Here is a 23791-nt window from a genome sequence, read left to right as displayed (position 1 = left end):
GTATTGAATTGAGATCTAAATATATATTTTTCATATATTTTATATTTTTTTACCTAAAAATCTTATAGTTTAATTTATATTAATATTAAATTTAATATATATTAATATTCAATTAACACGACATACATGACACAAAACGACACGAAACGAAAGTACACGAACGCCAAACATGTCGGTTTTGTGTTTGGCATTCAAGTACACGAAACACGAAAATACACGACACGAAAGTATCGACACGAAAGTATACGACACGAACAAATTACCAGGTCTAACTTAGATGGAGTACTGGACTTTTAGGTATTTTCATACGTTTATAATAAAAAAGTTTCGTCACTTAATTGCATATTTGCATCAACCATGATCCGTGCTTATAACCAAGAGAGGGTACTCGTTGTTAGCAGGTTCTGTTTCCATAATCAGTATGCCTGATTAGTGAGGAAGTCGAGTAGGATGAGTATTTCTATATCCTAATCTTACTACGGATTACAGATGAATTAACATCTTCTTACTACCTTTCTTTCAGTTTAAACAGGCCAACAAAAAAGGGATGGACAAAGATCAACAAGTTCTATCATTTCTAAATGAGGTAGCTGAATTAACTTTGTAAAATTTATGAAAACCTTGATTATCAAATCTTGTCAAAAAAAATAACATTGTTCAACTGACGAAGTGATCCGGACCAAAACCATCCCAAAACAACCATTATAAGATGATACATTAATTCCTATATTGTCCATAGCAAAATTATCTCTAAACCAAACTACTAATCATGCGTAGGCTTTGAACCTTGATCCTGTATTTTCTGATATAATGATGAGCAGATTCATTAACCAAGCATGGTGAGATTTCCACAGCATAGTCCTGCATCTTCAAAACTCTAATATGTGTCTCATTTAGCTTTTCCCTCGATTACTTTCTTAGCAAAAGATGGCAAACAGAAGGCAGCCTCGTGAATCTGATCATAAGAAAAACATTAGTGGTAAACAAAGATGACGAACACGAATTTATGTCAGATACATGAATCTCAAACTCAAAAAAGAAATGGCATACTTCTGAATTGTAGAATTTCAGAGGTCGGTCCGATTTGCTGTCATCTATTGGGTTCACTGGGTGCTTAAAATCAACAGGGGTACCCTCAGTCGAACATAGCATAAAACCAATAACCCCGCTGCAAATATATCACAGAAAAAAAAAAATCTTTAAGAATACATGGAAAAACCTACAGAAAAAAAATAACAATTCCAAGTCCCAACTATCAAACTAAGTAATAATCTTTCTTTTGAAGATAAATCCTACATCTTCTGGTACTGTAAATGCAAATTGCATCGGATAGATGTGGTTACAAAGTACATGTACATTAGTTACATATGAAAAAAGAATCAAGTACACACCTCGGGTATGTAGGCACCGTAGTCCAAGCATAGTTGACCGACCCTTTAAATATATGGCGGCAGTTTGCAACAATATCTTCTATGATGTGCATGTGAAGCCAAATGCTTTCAGCCTGGGTGCACACAACTCCTCCAGGGCGAAGAGCTTTAGCTACTGACTGAAAGAAAGGCTTTTCAAAAAGTTCTTGTGCTGGACCTGAGGAATTACAAAACAATCAAACCTTAGGAATTATGATACTTCTATTAATTATTTAGATTTATATAAAATGACGGTTGTAAATTTATATAGTTAATACCATGCAATTTTATATTGCATTATTGCATATTCCTGAGAGATGTTTAGAAAAAGTAGGAGAAGTGAAAGAACTGATATGCAGGTAGCGCAATCATCATGCAGTCCTTTACCTATGGGGTCAGAAGAGTCCACTATAACTGCATCATAGGTTCCTTCAGGAACAGCCTTCAGAAATGCAACCCCTGCGGATTTGAGAAAGCCCAAAACAATGTTACAGTCCAAGGAAGAATGCTTACAATTTTAAAAAATAATAGGCAAAGGTTGTATTGAATATTACCATCACCAATATGGAGATTTACACGCGGATCTTCATATCCAACAGCTACATCAGGGAAGAACTGTTTAGAAACCTGAAAAGGCAGAATAAAATAATAAGTAAATTACTTTGATCTACTATGTGGAGATGCATAGTTTTCTCACAACAAACATCATCCAATAAACAAATCAACACAGAGAGAAAAGCTTAAGAAAGCAAAAGGACTCACATCAACAACCATCTTATCGATCTCACAAATATCTATCTGCTCGATGGTAGAATGACGAGCAACCTCACGCAGAACACCCCCATCCCCTCCTCCAATAACCAAAACCTGGACACCGAGAATGCATATAAGTAGCAAATACAAGTTACCTGCATAGTTAAATACACATGCCAGCCCAAAAAAATTGTCTGTACTTCATTTATTTGTGAACAGTAACCTACTAATACATTTATGTGTCCATTTTTCTGAAATCTTGACATGATTTAGCGGAGATTTTAGTTTTTGTGAATAACTAATGGAAAAAGAATGACGTTACGAAGAATGACCATTATCGGGACTATATTTTAAATACTTCTATTGCAAATTGATCCTAAATACGAGGATCAGAATTAATACCTTCTTTGGATTTGGAATTGAACAAAGGGGCAGATGAGTGATCATTTCTTGATAAGCACATTCATCTCTTTCTGTAAGTTGAATAACTCCATCCAATACAAGAACCTTTCCATATGTGGAAGACTGCAACAGTAATATTCAGTATCATACTTATTAGTCATACTTGTGTGCAAATTAAAGTTACAAACTGCAAACAGTTACAACAAGTATTAAGGTTGACAACTGCAAACTTGATCTTTTGAACAAGGACAAATAGTTTACAAAATCAAAAAGTAACCACGTATGTTTTATGAACAGTGAAGAATGCCTTAATACCTGAAAGACCATGACATTCTGGTAGTCAGACTTTCCCTGAAACAAGACCTTCTCTACCTTCAACGAGTGTGCTTCACCTGCAAATGTCCAAGGTCACTAATCCAAATTTTATTTTAAAGAAAAGAAATATATGAAATGCTAATAACAGATCAACAATAGGAAAATTACATAAATAGACCATTTTGTGCAAGGTCAATTAATTGAAAAGGAAGGTTGAATTGTAGAGGTTCAAATATTGGTTATAGCAGAAGATATTTTACACTAGACACATGGCTACTAGATTTAATCATATCATCTGTTATTACTTTGTTATCCAAATCAACGAATGTTGCATGTTGCAGATGACAAAATAAACAAAGTATCTTCTCATCCAATACAAAAACTTCCCATCTTTTGTTAAGTGGACTGAACAAAAAAGACAAATAAGAAGTCAACTAAAGCTATATAATTCGCTTGCTTCACTTAGGTATATGTGCACCCAATATGACACTAGTTACCAAATCACAATTCACACTGAGCATTAACCAAATACAAGCAGTCAAGCACAGCAAACATTGAACTTGATTGTATGAATATTTCATGGACCGAAGGCAGTAAATACAGTTTTTTTGTACAAAGCATCCTTTTATAAAGCCCATTACAAGATATATCACCGTCTTTATTTTTTATAAAGACCCCCATAAAGTACAGGAAAAGCCTAAAAATCTAAAATAAACCTATAATAATTAAAATGAAAAGAGAACCATACAACATTAAAGTAAGAATGTGATATTAATAAAATTAAAAGTAAGTGTGCACTTGCATAGAGAACATCGCAATTAAAATACTAAGACTAAATCATACAACTTGACTCCCCTTTAACCGATAGCAATTAGACACTACTTCTAGAACAATACTAGATACAAAGGTTCTGTTTCCCTCTCCTTCCTAAAAATTAATTTAAATATGACAATGGACTATGCCCTCTTTTCTGATCCCCCGCATTCCATTTATTTTATACCTTCAACTTCTGGATTCATTTAGATCTTTTATGATTAAAACTAAAACTCGCAGACAAACCAGCAGTGCAGTAACCCGAAACAAAAAAATTAACTGGTACACGGGGAAGATACTCTACATACATATAAGAGTGTTTATATCAGGCAGCCTGCATTAATAATAAGAAATCACAACAAAATATTGAAGAAGCTAATATTTTTACAGGACAGATAAACATCAAATTCACATATTTATGTGTTTTTGCGGCTCTGTGTGTGTTATCCTACAATTCTTCCATACAAAACACCAACCTCTAGCGCAAAATTCATAATCATCCCCAAACTAATTTAACTATGCAATAAAAAATCATAATTAATTTAACTATGCACTTAAAATTAGTAACTCAACCAAGGAATTCAAGAAATACCCAATAAAGAATCCACCATTATAACAACCCAAATCTACCCCAATAAAAAAAATTCATCACTTCAACGGTTCCAACCCATAATTTCAAGCAACACCCAGAAAAAAAAACACCTTTAGCAGTCCAAAGCAACCGCAACTATGAAAAATCATGACTTCAAAGAGCAACCCAAATTTACCCAATAAAGAATCCACCTTTTTAACAATCCAAAGCTAAACCAATAACCTCAAAAAGCAACCCATAATTTCAAGAAAAAACCCAATAAAAACACCTTTATAACAATCTAGAGCCACCCCAATAAAAAAGTTATTACTTCAATGAGCAACACATGGTGGCTTCAATGAGCAACACCTTTATAACAATCAAAAGCCACCCCAATCACTCCTAAATCATCACTTCATAAAACAACCCATAAATCAAGAAATACCCAATAAAGAACCCACATTTACATCAATCCAAAGCCACCCCATTACAAAAATATCATATCACATATAATTCGAAAAAAAAACAATAAAGAATCAACTTCTACAACAATCCAAACCCACCTCAGCAATCAAAAAACAAAACAAAAAAATCACTTCACAGAGCAAACATAATTCCAAACATAAAATAAATCAAAACTTCAAACAGCAAGCAGCAACCCAAAATCTCAAAAAAGACTCAATATTTACACAATCCAAACCCACAAAACCTATCCACACAAACAAAGATACAAAACCAATCATAAAAACATCAAAAAAAGATTAAAAAGAGTGGTAAGAAAAGAAACAAACCAGGCCACATTGGACTAATCTCAGAAAACCAGCCAGGAATAACAGAAGAGATATTAAACTCTGCATCTTTTTCATTGTTGTTGCCATCTTCTAAAACAACCACTATTTCTTCACCTTCTCTAGGCCTCTTAACAGGCATATCTTTGGGAACTGAGATGATAATGCTCTCTTCTGCCATTTTTAACAAAACCCTTGTTGCACAAAGCCTAAATAATAGATACAGAGGCTGTGAGGAGTGAGAGACCACACAATGGTACTCTACACGTTATTATATATAACAGAAGTGTAGAATGTAGATACGTGTTTTTGTGTGTGTTTGAAAAGTAAAAATAAAAGAAAGTGAAAAAAAATATGTTTTTTTTGGGAAATAAAGAAAGTGTAAAGGAATAAATTTTTGAGAAAAAAAAGTGATAAAGAAAAGGAGAGGGATCGTGTTCCGTTGACCAACTGTTGTGGAAAATAATATTTTGAGGAATTTTTCTCATGGGAACATTATTCTAAAGTTTTAAGTTTTCGGGGGAACAAGTGGGATTTTTATTATATATATTGACCTTTTGTTAAGAAAACTCTCTAGAATAGTAGAAAAGCTTAATTCTATTATATAATTTCATCAAATTCGTTGTTAATGTATAATAATAATTATATTTATATATAATAAAATATTTAGCAATTGAAATTTAAAAAAAAAAAATCAAATTTGATTCTACTGTGAAATAATTTGGGATAAGTATGATTTTATTGTGATTCTACTACAGAACCACTATAAACTATTTCATCAAATTTTAATGATTTTTTAAATAAAAACATGTACAACTTTGTTTTTAATTTGATAATTAAAATTTGTAATTATATATGATAAAAAGTTAAGAAAATTATGTATTTATATTTTTTAAATAATAGTTATCTACGGACCACTATGGAAGGGGTCCTCCATAGATTGACACCCTATATATATATATTAGATTTATATTTTAAAATAAAAATACAGATCATAAGATTAAATTGAAAATAATTTTTCCGAGATAATGAGAAATACATGTAAAAGTATAGATGTGACGACCTCAGCCCCGGGGTCAGGAGTTGACGTCACCAACAACAATAACAATAAACATAATATAATCCAAATCACTAATTATACATAACCACGACCCCTTTTACCAAGACATTTTCCAGACTAAAGTATGATTTAGGTTACAATTATTACAAAACCGACTTACAACAAACTATCCTAACGCAATTAACTTAATACAACAACTCAATAGACCATCTTGGGTCCAACACAACTGTCTCAGAGGAGCTTGACACGGAAATAACTGGAACTCTGCCCCGACCACTGCGGAAGAATCTCCCAAGCATCTACAATACATATTTAAAATATTCTGCAAGGGTGAGCAATCAATTGCTCAGCAGTACCACTATATGAATAACAAGTAAAATAATTTATGATAAAACATTGATAGGAACAAAAATTATAGCTCGTTCACAAAAGTAGAGTAACATTCATAAACCGGATATTCAAAACTAGCATGCTCTGAAAAACAACAATATCAGTCGTGTGCTATGTATAATTACCAGAATTAAATCTTAGTATGCTATTTCATTTTCAAATCATTTGTCTCAACAAGTTGATTTGTTAATCAATTTCAAAACCGAATCAATCAATTCTATTGGACGTTCAACGGGTGAAGATAGCTGATCAGTCTACTCTCACCGGACAGCGACTAGCGGCCATCCAGAATAAAGAATCTGTTCCGGAACTTGGGAAAAGACTAGCTAGGTCTTTTCCCCAATGTTGGACTAATCGGTTAAACAGAGCATCCAACTGAATTAGCCTCTTACGCCACCACCTGCTGGGCCGTTACCGAATAACGGGGCTCTTACGCAACTCCAATAGATTTACTGAATCCATTTTTGCCTCTTTCCAAAATTCCACGACATAGGTGGATCAAAACATTCCACGACATAGGTGAATCAAAACACCTCTCTTTATCCAGTTTCCAAAATCACTATCACCTATATCTTTTTAAAATCATTCTATCACAACACACTATTCAAAACTTTTTTTCATTTAAATCACGCTTAGAGATAGGTGCTTTCAGAAGTTACTTTTCCCCAAAAATATTTTAAACAACATTTTCAAATACAGGGGATACGTAACTTAAAAAGTTTATGTTCCATTACGAGATTAAAACATTAGCTATTCACATATACTGAACCATAAAAGGATGGTCAGGGGTACTTGTCTTGCAGAGCTTACGACTATTCCTGATTAACCTTGGACTGACTTGGACACTCGGCTTTATCGCCTTACTATCAGACTATCCTCGATCTGACTTCCACGATCGAGTCCTTTGCTTGGAACCTTGCTCCGCTTGTCGACTGATCACTAGGTTATCTTTAGACCGATATTAATTCTTGAATCCTTCGATTATAACCTACAGGGTCGAAATACCCTACGTTAGACGACCGGGTATGCTTGACATATCATCACTAACAACCTACCCATACGATAACACATCCTGACTCGTGATTACTCATATTATAATAACACACACAACAATTAGGGTTCACGTTCCCGGAAATCGGTTCGGTGTTCGTTTTTAGAAAATACGTATACTTGTAATTTTACGAAATCAGGGTTATTGATTTTAGCAAATTATTTCATCAGATCGTGCAATCAAGTTTCGTATAAAACACATATGTATTTATTTAGCCATTCGACGTCCCGATAATCGCCGGGTACGCTCCAGTATTTCCGTAGGTAAATTTCCCAAAAATCGGACAGCGTCTCCTTTGTTTATCGGACTACCCGTCGAAGCAATTCGACGTCAATACATAACAATTACTACAATAATCCACAATCCAACCGATAACGCAACCAATCAATCAATACAATTTTAGTCTCAACCAAACACACCACCCAACAATCTCGAAACCAAATATTTAACTATTACTTTTATTTCGAATATTCTAAAAATAAATTTACAAACTGATATTAGGCTCAAGAATCATTATTGCCATTTATCCGTCAGCTCAACGAGTTCATCGCTGACGGCGGCATAACTCCGACGGTACTCGTACGGGCGTCCTGTCAGAGTTTCGCCAAAATTTCTCAAACCCGAGTAATTTAATCATTTTATAATTCATAAAATCATAAAAGTAGTCATATGAATTAAGTTAACCGGAATCACAAAGCAAGTCTTCGAATTACACAGTTACCGTAACATTACCACAAACGAGAACAACACAGGACACGACCGACAACATGCCGGAAAACACAGAACAACAACATCACAAATTACAGTGAGCAGAACACACGCGCCTATGCGCTGCTACTAAAGCCGCCACACCTCTCGGAAATCCGAGAGGCGGCAACCAAAAACAAAGGCAACATAGACATACATAAATTATGTATGTATATATATGTATATACCGAAGCTACCACCAAACGGGGAAACTCACCGGAGATAAACCGGAAACGGTGAACACGACGATGACCGGCAACAAGGGAAAAAGAAGAAATAGAGCACAGCTATGACAGAGAGAAATGAGATTAATCGAGTAGGGAGAAAAAGGAATAGCAGAGAGAGATCAGATATACAAGGGAACAGGGGATGGATTTGAGAAAATAAAAAGAATGAATTGGTTTCTATTTTTTTTCTCAGCAAAACTCTGTGCAACACGTTTATAACCATTCTTTGACAATTTGACATGTATCAAATGAATAGATACGTGTCCCGGATTTCGATCACAGGCCCAAAATTCGAAATTAACGGGTCAAGGTGCATAATAAAAAATTTCAGAAAATTACAAGTATACTTTTAAAATGTTATAAATATCCTGAAGTTTATAAAAACATGAATTTTGTAATTTCAAAATAATTTCTGAAACGCAATTTATACCCGCATTTATCAAGTAAACGAATAAATGTGCGAGTGAAATTACTCCCAAAAATTTCCAAAATAATTTTAAAATTCTCGGAATATTCCAAACTTAAATAAATATGAGTTTCATAATTTTTGAAGAATTCTGGAATTAAATACGGATTTTACGAGTAAATGCAATTACAAAATCATACAGGGCTAAAAAATTGATGATATTGATTTTTAAATTTTATAAAATCCCAAAAATAATTATTGTAATTATAAAACCATAAAAACAATTTTAGAGACAATCCAAATATTTATGAAAGATAAAACTATAATAAAATCACTTTTTAAAAGCGTAACAAAATCATACAACCTAATAATTAATCATGCAATTCAATCCCATATACTAGTAATCACATATACATAATAATAAAGCAATAACCCACTGACAGAACTCATACACATATTATATTCATTAATTATTTAATAATTACATATTTAAATAATAAAATATACGAGTCGTTATATCCTTCCCCCCTTAAAAAGATTTTGTCCTCAGAATCTGACCCAACTACACAAGTGAGGATAATTGTCAAGCATATCTGACTCTAACTCCGAAGTAGACTCTTCTACTCGAGGATTATTCAAACGTACTCACTATAGATAGAAATTAATTTATGAGGACTCGGTCTTAACGATCAAGAATTTGGATCGATCACTCTATGCAGAACAAATTTGGATAAGAGCCCATTGGCCCTAATCAATGACTTGATTCGAATCAGATACTTATCGCCTTAACATTGACACGTTGAATGCTGAATATATATACTGCAACTGCGGCGACAACATCAATTTATGGACAAATTTACCTATATTTATCAATACCTTGAACGATTCACTATATTTAGGACGCAACTTGTCCCCTCTATTCAACTCAACCAATTTCTTTCATGGTGAAACATTTGTCAATACCAACGATCCTATTTCTATACCCATATTCGAAATTCTTTGTTAATCTCAACTAAAATTCATACTTGAAAACTTAACATATAGTTACCTCCTATCTAATCTTCGTGGGGAAATCCTTGGCCGTTCTACACAAACTTTCTTAATCCTTGAATAGCTGAGGATGTTATCAATAAATATAATTTGCTTATCCCGGTACTCCTTATACATCATGTTCCTTAAATCCTTAGAGACGACTGAAACACTTGTTAATCCAAATAACATCAACAAACTTGTAACATGTACATCTTATTCCAAACAAGGTCTTTAGTATGACTTCAGGCTTAACCTTCAACTGACTGTAACCTGCTCCGGGTCACCCTTCAAGAACCAACACGCTCTTTTAATTGAGTCTATAAATAATCAATTTCATACGGGGTTATGTATTCCTGTTTATCAATTTTTTTAACTTTCGATGGTCAACACGCAACTTCATATACCCATTCTTATTTTCTATAAACCACATTAGTGCACAATATTGAATACAACTTGTCTCATTATTCCACCACCCCACAATCTTAAAGTGTCCTTAACTAATTATTGATTTCTAATGGATCATACGATGCGGGCTTTTGACATCAGCCTGACTCTATACAGTAGCCAATGAGAGATTATATCTCATGCTTTGACGTAATCCTGGTAAGGCATCCGGTAAAACCCTTGGGACTTCACTTGTTATCTGGATTTCTTCCAACTTAGGTGCTTCCTTCTTAATATCCCTTACATGTGCTAGTTATGCCTTATCTTCTTGCTTATGCCCTTGAATACTTATCCTAATATTAGCTTCTGTAGATATTATTATTTGCTTCTTCTGGTAATCAATCATTGCCCTGGTTCCTTATCAGGGTCTTGAGCAGCTAAACTCTTTATTACAAGTCTTAGCCTTGGTTGTACTGGATGTCAAACCTTTTGATGCACTACCTCTCATGCTATCTCGGGAAGCACTTCTACAGTTCCTGGCAACATCCCCACTTTGCCACAGTTGTAACAAGTGACTCCTGGATTTTCTACCTTACATTATGACGCGTAGTGTCCTTTCTGTCCATACCTGAAACATTCGGTATTTTCCTTAAACCTCCCATCATGCCTTTTACCACATTGCATACACTCCGTTATAGATGACTTAACCGGCTTGGCTTGATTAGAGCTGGTTGAGGTGTTACAAATCTTGTTTAAAGAAAGACTCTGCCTTCCAAGTTCTTTATTCTTATTTCTACCAACCTTTTCCTGAGACTTCTAGCTAGATCCTTCTTGACCTGATGCTTCTTCCACATCATTTATTTTTTGCTTCTTATCTTCTTTTTCTCTAGCGGCTAACTTCTGATCAAATTCAATTACTAAGGCGGCCTGAACTACGGAAGGATACGTCTTGAGTTGCAATGCAACAACTCCACTACGGATTTCAGGCTTCAATCCTTGTTGAAACCTCCTTGCCTTCTGAGCTTCAGAGCGTACATAATCTGGTACAAACCTAGCCAACTCTGTAAACTTAGCCTCATACTCAGCTACACTTCTATCACCTTGCTTCAGTTCTAGGAACTCAATCTCCATTTGGTTCCGTACACAGTCAGGAAAATACTTTTCCAAAAACAATTAGGTAAACCTAGCCCATGGAACAAGGCCTTCTCCTTCTAACGCTCTGGTTGACTCCCACCGGTAATTCGTTCCATCCTTTAAGAAGTAACTTGCATAATCAGTCTTACGATTCTCACTTACTTGGACAAGATTGAAAGCTTTCTCCATTTCTTTTTACCATGCTCCAGCAGCTACTGGATTAGGTTCACCTTTAAACTCAAGAGGGTTAACATTCTGAAAAGATTTGAAATTAGCACTGTGGTTCACTCCTTGTTGTTGCTGCTGCAATAGTAGTTGCTGTTGTTCAACCTGTTGGATTAGCTGCAGCTGTTGTTGCTGCTGCTGGCGCAACAAGTCTAGAATTTCATTTATAGTTGGACCCTCCGCAAAACTACTACTATTTTCTTTAGACTGGGTAGCTTTCTTGGGTGGCATCTTCCTGAAATATATAAACGAGTTTATTCAAAATATAACAAAAATATTTGATCAAAGATATCACCGTTTAGACGGTGCACCTGTATCAGGAAAATGCTGCCCCACCACAGTACCCATGTCTTTAATATCGGGGTCCATTTACAAAAGAAATCTAGATTAACAACACTAGCGATCATAGCAACAATGACAGTAGCAGAATCAACAACAGTTCTGGGAAAACTAAAATACAAAGAAATTAAACATCGTAGCACGGTTCCTCAATATAACAACAACTGACCAACTTCCCATCACTACTCAAGTACAACAACTCAACTGATCTGATAACAAAAGTTGACTGGCTATATCAGTCACACACTATGTAGAACAAACCGATAAATCAAGTTAAGCTTAAGGAACACTGACTCTACTAAGCACCGTAGTCCATATTTCAACCAACCATCCCTCTAAGGGTGATTTCTTATCACTTACACGTAATCCACCAACCGCTGAATTGCCTTTCCCGAGGCTAGAACTCCGCCAATAGATTTTGAACCTTCGATGTTACCCTTATTCTTAAATATCACCCTGATATAAGACTTTCGTTCTTCCTGACAGTCACTCTTATTTGCTTTCAATAACGAGGACCATCTAATCGCGGAAATTCATTATCATAGAATATTAAATGAAATTTCAAACTCAAGGGAATCGAATAAGAGGAAACATTGAAGAAGATGTAGGTATGATTGAGAAAAACCATACATGTACATAAGATGACCAGTCTTAGTACCGCACAGTTCACAACACATAACTCAGTGGCGTCCCACCAGACCCTTTGTCACACAGACAAATAGTCGAATCATATGCATTGTTTTGCCCCAATCAATCGAAATAATCACCGAGGAAAGAAACAATATTTAGATAGAAAATTCACAAATAAGAAGGGAAGAATCTGATTTGTAATGAGATCAACAAGACCCTAAGTTGCTTACTTCACGCTCTTATCTTGCCCACAGGATAAATAGGCAACTTATGGGATATCAAACAATTATTCTGGAAACAAAATTACATCTCCGGAAAGAAATAATAGGGTTCAGGATATAAACCACAATACTAATCTCCATTTACTACGAGACTTGGTTGTCTTAACAGTCATTGACTATTATCATTTCATCTGAATTCACCGAGGTCGCACACTTGGTCCATCAACATTCCTTGACGTCGAAAATGCTATATTTAGGGGTATTACGGGTGTCTCTATAGCCGACACACCAAGGATCCGCGCAAAAGCTGAATTCTCACGATCAGACTCGTATTTCTCGAGAGGGAACTAGAAATCTCTATCGAAGCTTACCAATAATACGTATACAGAGGAGACATACTCAAAACTAGGGCAGCTTCAGTCAATCCTCAATAAACGTCAGGGTTTCGTCTTAGAAACCCTCGACTGAACTCTCATACTCGCTCCTCTGATTGAGTTGCTGACTCACATCTATATATATAAACCTCCTTGCACTCTTTCGACTCTACTCCTAACCTAAATCAGGGACTCAAACCTGTAGCTATGATACCAACTGTGACGGCCTCAACCCCGGGGTCAGGAGTTGACGTCACCAACAACAATAACAATAAACATTATACAATCCAAATCACTAATTATACATAACCACGACCCCTTTTACCAAGACCTTTTTCAGGTTTAAGTATGATTTAGGTTACAACGATTACAAAACCGACTTACAACAAACTATCCTGACACAATTAACTTAATACAGCAACTCAATAGACCATCTTTGGTCCAACACAACTATCTCAGAGGAGCTTGACACGGAAATAACTGGAACTCTGCCCCGACCACTGCGGAAGAATCTCCCAAGCATCTACAATACATATTTAAAATATTCTGCAAGGGTGAGCAATCAATTGCTCAGCAATACCACTATATGAATAACAAGTAAAATATTTTATGATAAAACATTGATAGTAACATATATTATAGCTCGTTCACAAAAGTAGAGTAACATTCATAAACTGGATATTCAAAACTAGCATGCTCTGAAAAATAACAATATCAGTCGTGTGCTATGTATAATTACCAGAATTAAATCTTAGCATGCTATTTCATTTTCAAATCATCTGTCTCAACAAGTTGATTTGTTAATCAATTTCAAAACTAAATCAATCCTATCTATTGGACGTTCAACGAGTGAAGATAGCTGATCAGTCTACCCTCATCGGACAGCGACTAACGGCCATCCAGAATAAAGAATATGTTCCGGAACTTGGGAAAAGACTAGCTAGGTCTTTACCCCAACACTAAACTAATCGGTTAAACAGAATGTCCAACTGAATTAACCTCTTACGCCACCACCTGCTGGGCTGTTACCGAATAACGGGCCTCTTACGCAACTCCAATAGATTAACTGAATTCAATTTTTGCCTCTTTCCAAAATTCCACGACATAGGTGGATCAAAACATTCCACGACGTAGGTGGATCAAAACCTTCCACGACATAGGTGGATCAAAACATTCCACGACATAGGTGGATCAAATCTCCTCTCTTTATTCAGTTTCCAAAATCACTATCACCTATCTCTTTTTAAAATCATTCTATCACAACACACTATTCAAAACTTCTTTTCATTTAAATCACACGTAGAGATAGGTGCTTCCAGAAGTTACTTTTCCCCAAAAACATTTTAAACAACATTTTCAAATACAGGGGATACGTAACTTAAAACGTTTCTGTGCCATTACGAGATTAAAACATTAGCTATTCACATATACTGAACCAAAAAAGAATTGTTAGGGGTACTTGCCTTGCAGAGCTTACGACTATCCCTGATTGACCTTGGACTGACTTGGACACTCGGCTTTATCGCCTTACTATCAGACTATCCTGGATCTGACTCCCACGTTCGGATCCTTCGCTTGGAACCTCGCTGCGCTTGTCGACAGATCACTAGGTTATCTTTAGACCAATATTAATTCTTGAATCCTTCGACTAGAACCTGCAGAGTCGAAATACCCTACGTTAGACGACCAAGTATGCTTGACATATCCTCACTAACAACCGACTGATACGATAACACATCCCGAATCGTGATTACTCATATTATAATAACACACACAACAATTAGGGTTCACGTTCCCGGAAATCGGTTCAGTGTTCGTTTTCAGAAAATACGTATACTTGAAATTTTACGAAATTAGGGTTATTGATTTTAGCAAATTATTTCATCAGATCGTGCAATCAAGTTTCGTATAAAACACATATGTGTTTATATAGCCACTCGACGTCTCGATAATCGCCGGGTACGCTCCCGTATTTCCTTAGGTAAATTTCCTGGAAATCGGACAGCGTCTCCTTTGTTTATCGGACTCCCCGTCAAAGCAATTCGACGTCAATACATAACAATTACTACAATAATCCACAATCCAACCGATAACGCAACCAATCAATCAATACAATTTTAGTCCCAACCAAACACACCACCCAACAATCTCGAAACCAAATATTTAACTATTACTTTTATTTCGAATATTCTAAAAATAAATTTACAAACTGATATTAGGCTCAAGAATCATCATTGCCATTTATCCGTCAGCTCAACGAGTTCATCGCTGACGGCAACATAACTCCGACGGTACTCGTACGGGCGTCTTATCAGAGTTTCGCCAAAATTTCTCAAACCCGAGTAATTTAATCATTTTATAATTCATAAAATCACAAAAGAAGTCATATGAATTAAGTTAACCGGAATCACAAAGCAAGCCTTCGAATTACACAGTTACTGTAACATCACCACAAACGAGAACAACACAGGACACGATCGACCAGGCCGGAAAACACAGAACAACAACATCACAAATTACAGCCAGCAGAACACACGCGCCTACGCGCTGCTACTAAAGCCGCCACACCTCTCGGAAATCCGAGAGGCGGCAACCAAAAACACTGGCAACATAGACATACATAGATTATGTATGTATATATATGTATATACCGATGCTACCAACAAACAGGGCAACTCACCGGAGATAAACCGAAAATGGTGAACACGACGATGACCGACAACAAGGGAAAAAGAAGAAACAGAGCACCGCTATGACAGAGAGAAAAGAGATTAATCGAGTAGAGAGAAAGATGAATAACAGAGAGAGATGAAATACACAAGGGAACAGGGGATGGATTTGAGAAAACAAAAAGAATGAATTGATTTCTATTTTTTTTTCCAGCAAAACTCTGTGCAACACGTGTATAACCATTATGTGACAATTTGACACGTATCAAATGAATAGATACGTGTCCCGGATTTCGATCACAAGCCCGAAATTCGAAATTAGCGGGTGCACAATAAACACTTTCAGAAAATTACAAGTATAGTTTTAAAATGTTACAAATACCCCGAAGTTTATAAAAACATGAATTTTGTTATTTTAAAATAATTTCTGAAACACAATATATACCCGCTTTTATCAAGTAAACGAATCAACGCGCGGGTGAAATTACTCCAAAAAATTTCCAAAATAATTTTAAAATTCTCGGAGTATTCCAAACTTCAATAAGTATGAGTTTCATAATTTTTAAAATTCTGGAGTTTCATAATAAAATACTCTCGAGCTCTTATTATATACACGTGTTTTATCTTAGAGACTCTATAGTTTGAGTTGTAATCACTTATCATTCGATTTGTATTGTTCAATTTGTATTGATTAGTTGCTGGATAGTTGGCTAAGGAAAATAAGGGTTTGGTGAACTAGTGCTAGAGAAGGTTGTACTACGGGGTAGTATAGTACTTAGAGGGCAGGTTCAGAAACAGGGTTTCAACAAGTAATTATCAGCAGTCGGGATAAAGGAAGATATATTATTGTATCTTGTAATTGTAAACTTATTGTAATTCAATAATATATTTTCTTACCAAGTTGGTAAGAGACCAAGACGTAGACTATAGGGGATTAGGTGTCGAATATAGCTAAAATTCTTGTGTGTTCTTATTATTTTTCTGCATACTATTTTCTACAATGCATTTAGTCATCTCAGCTTACTATTATTGTCAGATTATTGAACTGTTTATAAAATCTCAACAAACTATTATCGGGTAAATTTAAAATTAATCTTAATTAGCCATAATCACCTATTCACCCCCCTTTAGGTGTATTTTGAAAAATAATATACCGGTAGGGGTAGTGGTTACAATTTTGAATTTCAAGTCGTGTTTGTATTTATAAACGGTCAATTTTGAATTAAGTTAAAATTATCTATTAATTAAATGAAAATGAAAATAAATAATTGAATGAAAAGAAATGAAATTCTCAATATTTTCGAGTTGTACATTTATTTTCCAGTTTTTTCTAATAATAAATCGAATTATAAATTAAATCGGGTCCGAATCAAATTTTGGGTCTATGTCTGAGATTGGCGCCGTGGCGGGAGTAACATGTGGTTGTGGAAAACAGATTAAGGGGGAGCATGGACTGGGAGAATAAAAAATGATAAGGTACTCAAGTGGCGAATTGCTTGGTTTTGACAACCACTAAGGCTCATTTGTTAAATCTGAACAGTATTATCTGAAAGATTAAAATTCTGAACCAATGACTAATCTGATGCTGGACGACTAACGGGTGTTTGTTAGAGTAATTTTCAAATTCCCGAATGATAGAATTTGCACATTTTTCGTTATTTAATTATATTGTACTATAACTTAAAATATATTTATTTGTTTAATATATAATTTCTATAAAACTTAACAGTTAATTTTATGCGATCATGTAACTTAAAATTGTCAAAAGGTCAATTTTAATGAAAGAGTACATGTATTTTTTAGTAAAAAAATGTGATATGTAATAAAATAATTTTTAGCTACTAATTTAATATTATAATAAAAATAATTAAATAATAATTACTTATACTATATTATAATAGACGAAATATAAAAATGATAAAATAAAAAATATATAAAACAACCGTGTATGGCACGGGTTTTAAACTAGTAATTATAATATATAATAATATGATAATGTAGCAAGGCAGAGACCAGAGCAACATCATTTATATGGATGGTTGAGGTAGATTTTTTTTGCCGACTCGTCCAGAGGAAATATGGATTCATCCAGGAAAATATATTTTATACAAACAACCTGAATGATATAATAACGACTCATTCAGTTCAATCCTCTTCATTCCTTTATTAACAAATGAGGCCTAAGCCTATTTTATTGTACTCTGGACTACTAAAGTTGTGTAATACTCCTCCATACTTTTTGTTTTTCTGCTCAAAAATATTTTATTGGGAGGCACATTTCACAAAGATTTGTACAACAGCTCCCCGTGAATCCAACAGCCACCAAACCAGTATTTCATTTTTTCTCATCTTGAAATGGGAAAGAAACAACCTCTAATTAAACATTACTTTCAATTTATTTTTATTTAAATTAAACGAATCCGTTGCATCATTTAATTATACAAAAGAAATATCACTCATTCCACCGTGAAGAATTAAAAGGTCAATAGTTCAAATTTTGTTGAAAAACCTCGTCAATAAAAGCACGCTCTCACTTAGAAGAATGTAAATGACAACGTAGAAAATGACCCATGAAATCTCCAATAGACAAAGGCAAAAGTTACAACATATTCGTGTTGTAAATTTGTGATGAAGAAGCTGTTTTACGATAAATAGTACTCCCTCCGTACCAGCCAATTCTTTACGTTTGGTTTGGGCACGGAGGTTAAGAAATATGTATAAAGTAGTGAAAAAGAGAAAGAAAAGTGGGGGAAGTGGTGGGACCTATTATATTTTAATATATAAAAAGAATATAGTGGGGTTAAAAGTAGTATGAAAAGGGAGAAAAATTGAGAAAGTGGTGGGACCCGTTGCCTATTTTTGATAAGTTTTGAAATATAAAGAATTGAATGAGATATTAAAAAAAAAACAGTAAAAAAATGGTTGGGACAATCATGCAATTGGGCATGTCACATGTAGGAGTGAGTTCTCAATTATTCCACTGTCATGCAACAACGTACTGTACATTGATGTTCTCTTTTTGTCATTCTCACTACTTTAATTTACGACTCATCATTCATCAACGGGGTATCTTTTTAGCTTTTTCATCGTATACTTTTGCTTGCTTTCCGTCTTTTCAGTCTACCGACCAAATTTTTAGCTTCGCTTCAATCAATATCGTAACAACGTGGCAATAAATATATATATGGTATTTATTTTTAGGATTTGTCTACTTATATATAAGCATACAAATTTATTAAATTCGAAATATTTTGATTGGTGTATTTGTTACAGGATCTATAATTATTAAAAAGTATTGATCAATCAAAATAAATTAAAATTTTAGAAGTTTGTGTTTAGTACATATGAGCTAACCACAACAAAACCGTTTTTTTTTATATATTTTTCTTTATTCAACATCTCATTCAATTTTATAAATATGAAAATTATGAAAAATAATAAAATTTTATAATATAAAAATTAGTTACATTTACTACTTTACCCATTTTTGTTATATTTTTTTCTTAACATGCGTGTCATTTCATTCCTGTAGAAAATGGGACGGTGGGAGAAATCTAACACGAGGACATAACACAAATCATTTCACTGACATTTAAATTTTATTTTCTTTTAACATTTAAAATTTAGGAGATATATAATTTTAAAATATTTTATTAAACTTTATTCTAAAAAATTTCAATCTGTAACTAATTAACTGATCATAATACTTGCAAAAGGTATGAATTCTCTATATGTGCATATACATGTGTAATTGTAAATTAAAATTTGTATATTCATACTTCAGATATTTTTTTAAAAAAATTTGGAATCCTTGTGATAACTAGCAATTTGTTTGGGATGAATTCCCTATTTTAAATTAATTTAATTACCCATTTAATAATCTACAATAGAATACAAATTTTATATGGGTCAGTTTTCAGATTTTAAAATAATTGACTTGAACAATGAAAAAAACCTCATTAATGGGCCTTTAAACCAATTAATTGGTCTGGGCCACAAAAGTATAAATCAAACAAAATCCAAGTATATACACATCCTTCTCAATTTTAATCGCGAAGCTCTTCAATTCGTTTCAGGTAGGGTTGCACATGGGCTGGGTGGGGTGGGTTTCGACAATTTACTGACCCAACCCATTTAGTTCGGGTTTGAAAATTTTCAATCCATTAATATCAAAAAAAAAAATTATAATCCAACCCTATTATATGAGTGATGGGTTGAGTCGGGTAAGATTGGGTTGAATGGGTGAATAAGAATAATAGTAGACAATAAAAAAATGCTACATACAAGAAATAAATGATCGTTCAAATTATTACAAGTATATTAAAACAAGTATAAAGATATTTTATACCACAAATGTAAAATTAAAGACAAACACAACTCTCGGAAAAATACGTGGAAAGTTAAAGATACAATCTTGATTCAAGAGATATAAATTCTTAATTTCACAATCTATCAAAATTTACTTTTGCTCTGCATAAATATATGATAAGCATAAATACTATAAACAATCAAATTGGTTTAACATAATAGTTTGTGAAAGCCCCTTGTTATAGTGCAGCTCATTGTCCGTTTCATATTACCCGAGTTCAATTCAATTTAAAAAGTTTAACCAAAATTACGATCAAATTCAAAATATATTATTGTTATTACTTCATTTGTCTACTGCATAGTGCATAGTCGGTTATGGGTAAAAGCAAATGTATCAGGCTGTATCTGAAATAAAAATGGGCTGGGAGTTAGTAATATATAATGGAAATGAGTTGAGACTTAACAATTAGACCGGGTTGGGTTGAGTTAGGGTTTTAAAAAGTTAAAATCCGAACCAACCCAATATAATCGGTCCAACAAAAATTTAACTCAACTAACCCATGAGTTTGGATGGTTCGGTTTGGTCGGCCCAAATAAGGGTTGGTTTGGGTTGGTTTTAACGGGTTTGCTAACCCATGAGCTACCCATGTCTCAGTTATGTCCCTAATTTAGGGTTCGCTTTCGTATTCAATTTGTATACACGCACACACATATATTTGTTTTTGTTTAATTTGTATTCAATTATAGTTTTCGATTGAATTGAGAGCGTAATCACACCACATTGCATGTATATGTTTCTGCTGATTTTATGACGCTGATGTAATTTATGTAATCATGATTAATGACGCAAAGTGTATTTATCGAAACCGAGCTCGTGTTCCTGTAGGTGCTTTGGCTTGATTTTATCTGGATACTGACATTCTAATTGATCATAGTTGTGTGTGTGTAGGTTTGTGTTTTGCGCAAAACTGTCGAGTTTCGGGTAATTTGGAGAGGAAGCCAATACGATAATGGTTAGTTTCTCGCGTAATTGCTTGTTTTATTTTTATACTGTATTTTAATCTAGAAGATTTATTAATGTTTATTTAGGTTTGATTTTCATATAAGTAGTTATTTAATTGTTTAAGTGGTGGCTTATGTATCCGGGTGAATTGCAAGTGATGATGTAATAGGCAACATATTTTTGAAAATTTTCAGGTAACTGTTGCTGATTTTTTCTTGGCTGATGTCTACGAACTTTCGGACAATGAGGATGATATTCTTGTGAGTCATTTAGCAAGCCTTATCATATATACTAGTTATTTTATAATATATGTATATTTTTTAAACTATACATTGATAGCTCTATGAGAAAATATTAAACTAATTAAGTTACTATCAGGATGAAGACAATGTCGAGGCTGATAACATTGAAGAAGATGTAGATGGGGAGCTTGCTGACATTGAAGCCTTTAACTATGATGATCTGGATAATGTATCCAAGCTGCAGATAACCCAACGTTATATCGATATTATGCAGGTTCGTGTTTGTATATACTACATGCTTCAGTTTTAAAAGATATACTCTTATATCGTATGTTTTGGTAAATTCTAACTAAAGGTATATTATGCAATTCTAGCTGTCAATTAGATGAATTACATGTAGATGCCTGCATTTATTGTCTACAGTTTGCTGATCCTTTTAATTGTTGAAATCGGCACAAAAATGTTAATTTTGTAGGTGTAGTTTGTTATTTACTGTATCTAGTTATGTACAAGTGTCATATGATTACCATTTAAATGGCTGTATCTGTTTTGCTGCTTATTTAATACATAAAATTTCATTCTGTATTGCCCTATGCTGGTAGAGTCCTTTACCTTGTCAATAACTGAATACAGTATTTGACAAATCCTTAAGTGCTGCGACATTGGACCATAAACTATAGTTTAGCCCAAAAATTTGCTTACTAGCTGAGGTTTCAAATTTTCAGTATAATTGAATCCAAAAAAGCTTATAGTTAGAGTTCCGGAACAACAAATAGATTAAATGTCTTAAGATAAGAATTGTAAAAAAATTAGTGGAAGTAAGGAGTAGCGTTCATTTTAGAATCGAAGTAACACACCCTAGTTTAAACGTAAAGAATTAAATGAATATGGAATAATTATTTAACCATGCATAACCAAAGTTAAGTCCAATTTTTTTTCCATCCATTTAAGTGTCTACAACCTTAAGTGTCTACACTGGATAGTTTGGAATACTTGTACAAATTTAAACTAGAGAAATATAGATAACATAAAGAGTGGATAGAATTACTATGGTTACTTTAGTAGCTCATAACATGTATGACTGTTAAGCTAATTTCCTTGTGTACAGAGGCAGACATACAGTTGGTATAGATAAACTGGTCCTATTCTCTTCCGTGTATAAATTGAAATACAGATCTTCTGATGTTCTTATTATAATTTAATAAGAGATTTCTTCTGGCTCTTGCCTCAGTCTAAAGAAAAGATAAAACTACGATTCTTAATGATTTATTAATCTTCGTATGCGGTTCTAAAACTCTTAATTTATATTTTTCTATTTGAAGTCAGTAACTCCTACGTTGGATTCAGCAAAGAAAAAGATTCTTGATTTTGTAGAGGGTAGAATGGGATGTATTGCTCCAAACCTTTCTGCTATAGTTGGTAGTGCTGTCGCTGCGAAATTGATGGGCACCGCTGGTGGTTTATCGGCCCTGGCTAAGATGCCAGCATGCAATGTTCAGCTTCTGGGTGCCAAGAGAAAGAATTTGGCAGGATTCTCAAGTGCGACTTCTCAGTTTCGTGTAGGATACATTGAGCAAACAGAAATTTTCCAGAGCACACCGCCTGCTTTAAGAATGCGTGCTGGTCGTCTGTTGGCTTCAAAATCTACACTTGCTGCACGTGTGGATTCTACTGGAGGAGATGAAACTGGGGGAGTTGGAAGGGCTTTCCGCGAGGAGATCCGTGAGAAGATTGATAAATGGCAAGAACCGCCTCCTGCAAAGCAACCGAAACCACTTCCGGTTCTGTGAGGAGTTACGTAAGAAGATCAAGAATTCAAAATTTGTCAAAAAAATCTCGTCAACAAAAGTACACTATCACTTAAAAGAATGTAAATGACAACGTAAAATATGCACCATGAGATCTCCAATAGGCAAAGGCAAAAGTTACAACATAGCCTTCTATAAATTTGTGATGAGGAAGCTGTTTTCCAATAGCATATCAAAGGTTTCAATCATGCAATTGGGGATGTCACATGTGGGAGACTGGGAGTGAGTTCTCAATTATTAGACTGTCATGGAACAACGTACATTTGTTTTCTTTTAGTCATTCTCACTACTTTATTTTACGACTCAGCATTCATCAATTATCTTTAGTTTTTTAATCGTATATACTTGCTTGCTTTCCGTCTTTTTGGATTTTAGCTTGGCTTCAATTAATCTCGTAACAATATGGCCAAAAAAATAAATCTCGGACTTCATTAGACAACACTAATCATTTCATATATATCTACTTTTTTTCACAGGATTAACACGTAAA

At 34.2% G+C, this 23791-nt stretch overlaps 2 protein-coding genes across 5 annotated transcripts; one reads left to right on the top strand and one right to left on the bottom strand.

Annotated features, from left to right (window-relative positions):
- Positions 1 to 595: 595 nt before the first annotated feature.
- On the bottom strand, positions 596 to 5309 carry LOC141672424 (spermidine synthase 1). Its single transcript, XM_074479036.1, has 9 exons — positions 5055 to 5309; positions 2880 to 2956; positions 2565 to 2687; positions 2172 to 2276; positions 1964 to 2036; positions 1797 to 1868; positions 1392 to 1587; positions 1051 to 1168; positions 596 to 955 (listed from the first exon to the last, which is right to left on the bottom strand). Exons 1-9 carry the CDS (start codon positions 5230 to 5232, stop codon positions 890 to 892), a joined length of 1008 nt encoding a protein of 335 aa, XP_074335137.1. The 5' UTR covers positions 5233 to 5309; the 3' UTR covers positions 596 to 889.
- A 15559-nt stretch (positions 5310 to 20868) lies between these two features.
- LOC141672408 (U4/U6 small nuclear ribonucleoprotein Prp31 homolog) lies at positions 20869 to 23658 on the top strand. Of its 4 annotated transcripts, none has more exons than XM_074479009.1 (5): positions 20869 to 20902; positions 21198 to 21261; positions 21446 to 21511; positions 21630 to 21767; positions 22816 to 23658. In XM_074479009.1, exons 2-5 carry the CDS (start codon positions 21259 to 21261, stop codon positions 23281 to 23283), a joined length of 675 nt encoding a protein of 224 aa, XP_074335110.1. In that variant the 5' UTR covers positions 20869 to 20902; positions 21198 to 21258; the 3' UTR covers positions 23284 to 23658. The 4 variants fall into 4 exon arrangements, with proteins under 4 accessions (XP_074335110.1, XP_074335123.1, XP_074335104.1 ...); XM_074479022.1 differs by lacking the exon at positions 20869 to 20902 and adding an exon at positions 20903 to 20921; XM_074479003.1 differs by lacking the exon at positions 20869 to 20902 and adding an exon at positions 20928 to 21101.
- Positions 23659 to 23791: the final 133 nt, after the last annotated feature.

This window comes from Apium graveolens, chromosome 1 (assembly GCF_009905375.1).
Source record: "Apium graveolens cultivar Ventura chromosome 1, ASM990537v1, whole genome shotgun sequence".
In the NCBI taxonomy this organism is placed as follows: Eukaryota; Viridiplantae; Streptophyta; class Magnoliopsida; order Apiales; family Apiaceae; genus Apium; species Apium graveolens.
The sequence above is the reverse complement of the archived record's forward strand: the minus strand, read 5'-3'. Positions and strand labels throughout refer to the sequence as shown.

Coding starts and splice junctions, on each gene's coding strand:
- LOC141672424 (XM_074479036.1), bottom strand. CDS start 5,232: ATGGCAGAAGAGAGCATTATCATCTCAGTTCCCAAAGATATGCCTGTT. Junction 2,957..5,054: donor GATTAGTCCAATGTGGCCTG/GTTTGTTTCTTT, acceptor GGACATTTGCAG/GTGAAGCACACTCGTTGAAG. Junction 2,277..2,564: donor CAATTCCAAATCCAAAGAAG/GTATTAATTCTG, acceptor CTCGGTGTCCAG/GTTTTGGTTATTGGAGGAGG.
- LOC141672408 (XM_074479009.1), top strand. Junction 21,512..21,629: donor ACAATGAGGATGATATTCTT/GTGAGTCATTTA, acceptor AGTTACTATCAG/GATGAAGACAATGTCGAGGC. Junction 21,768..22,815: donor GTTATATCGATATTATGCAG/GTTCGTGTTTGT, acceptor TTCTATTTGAAG/TCAGTAACTCCTACGTTGGA.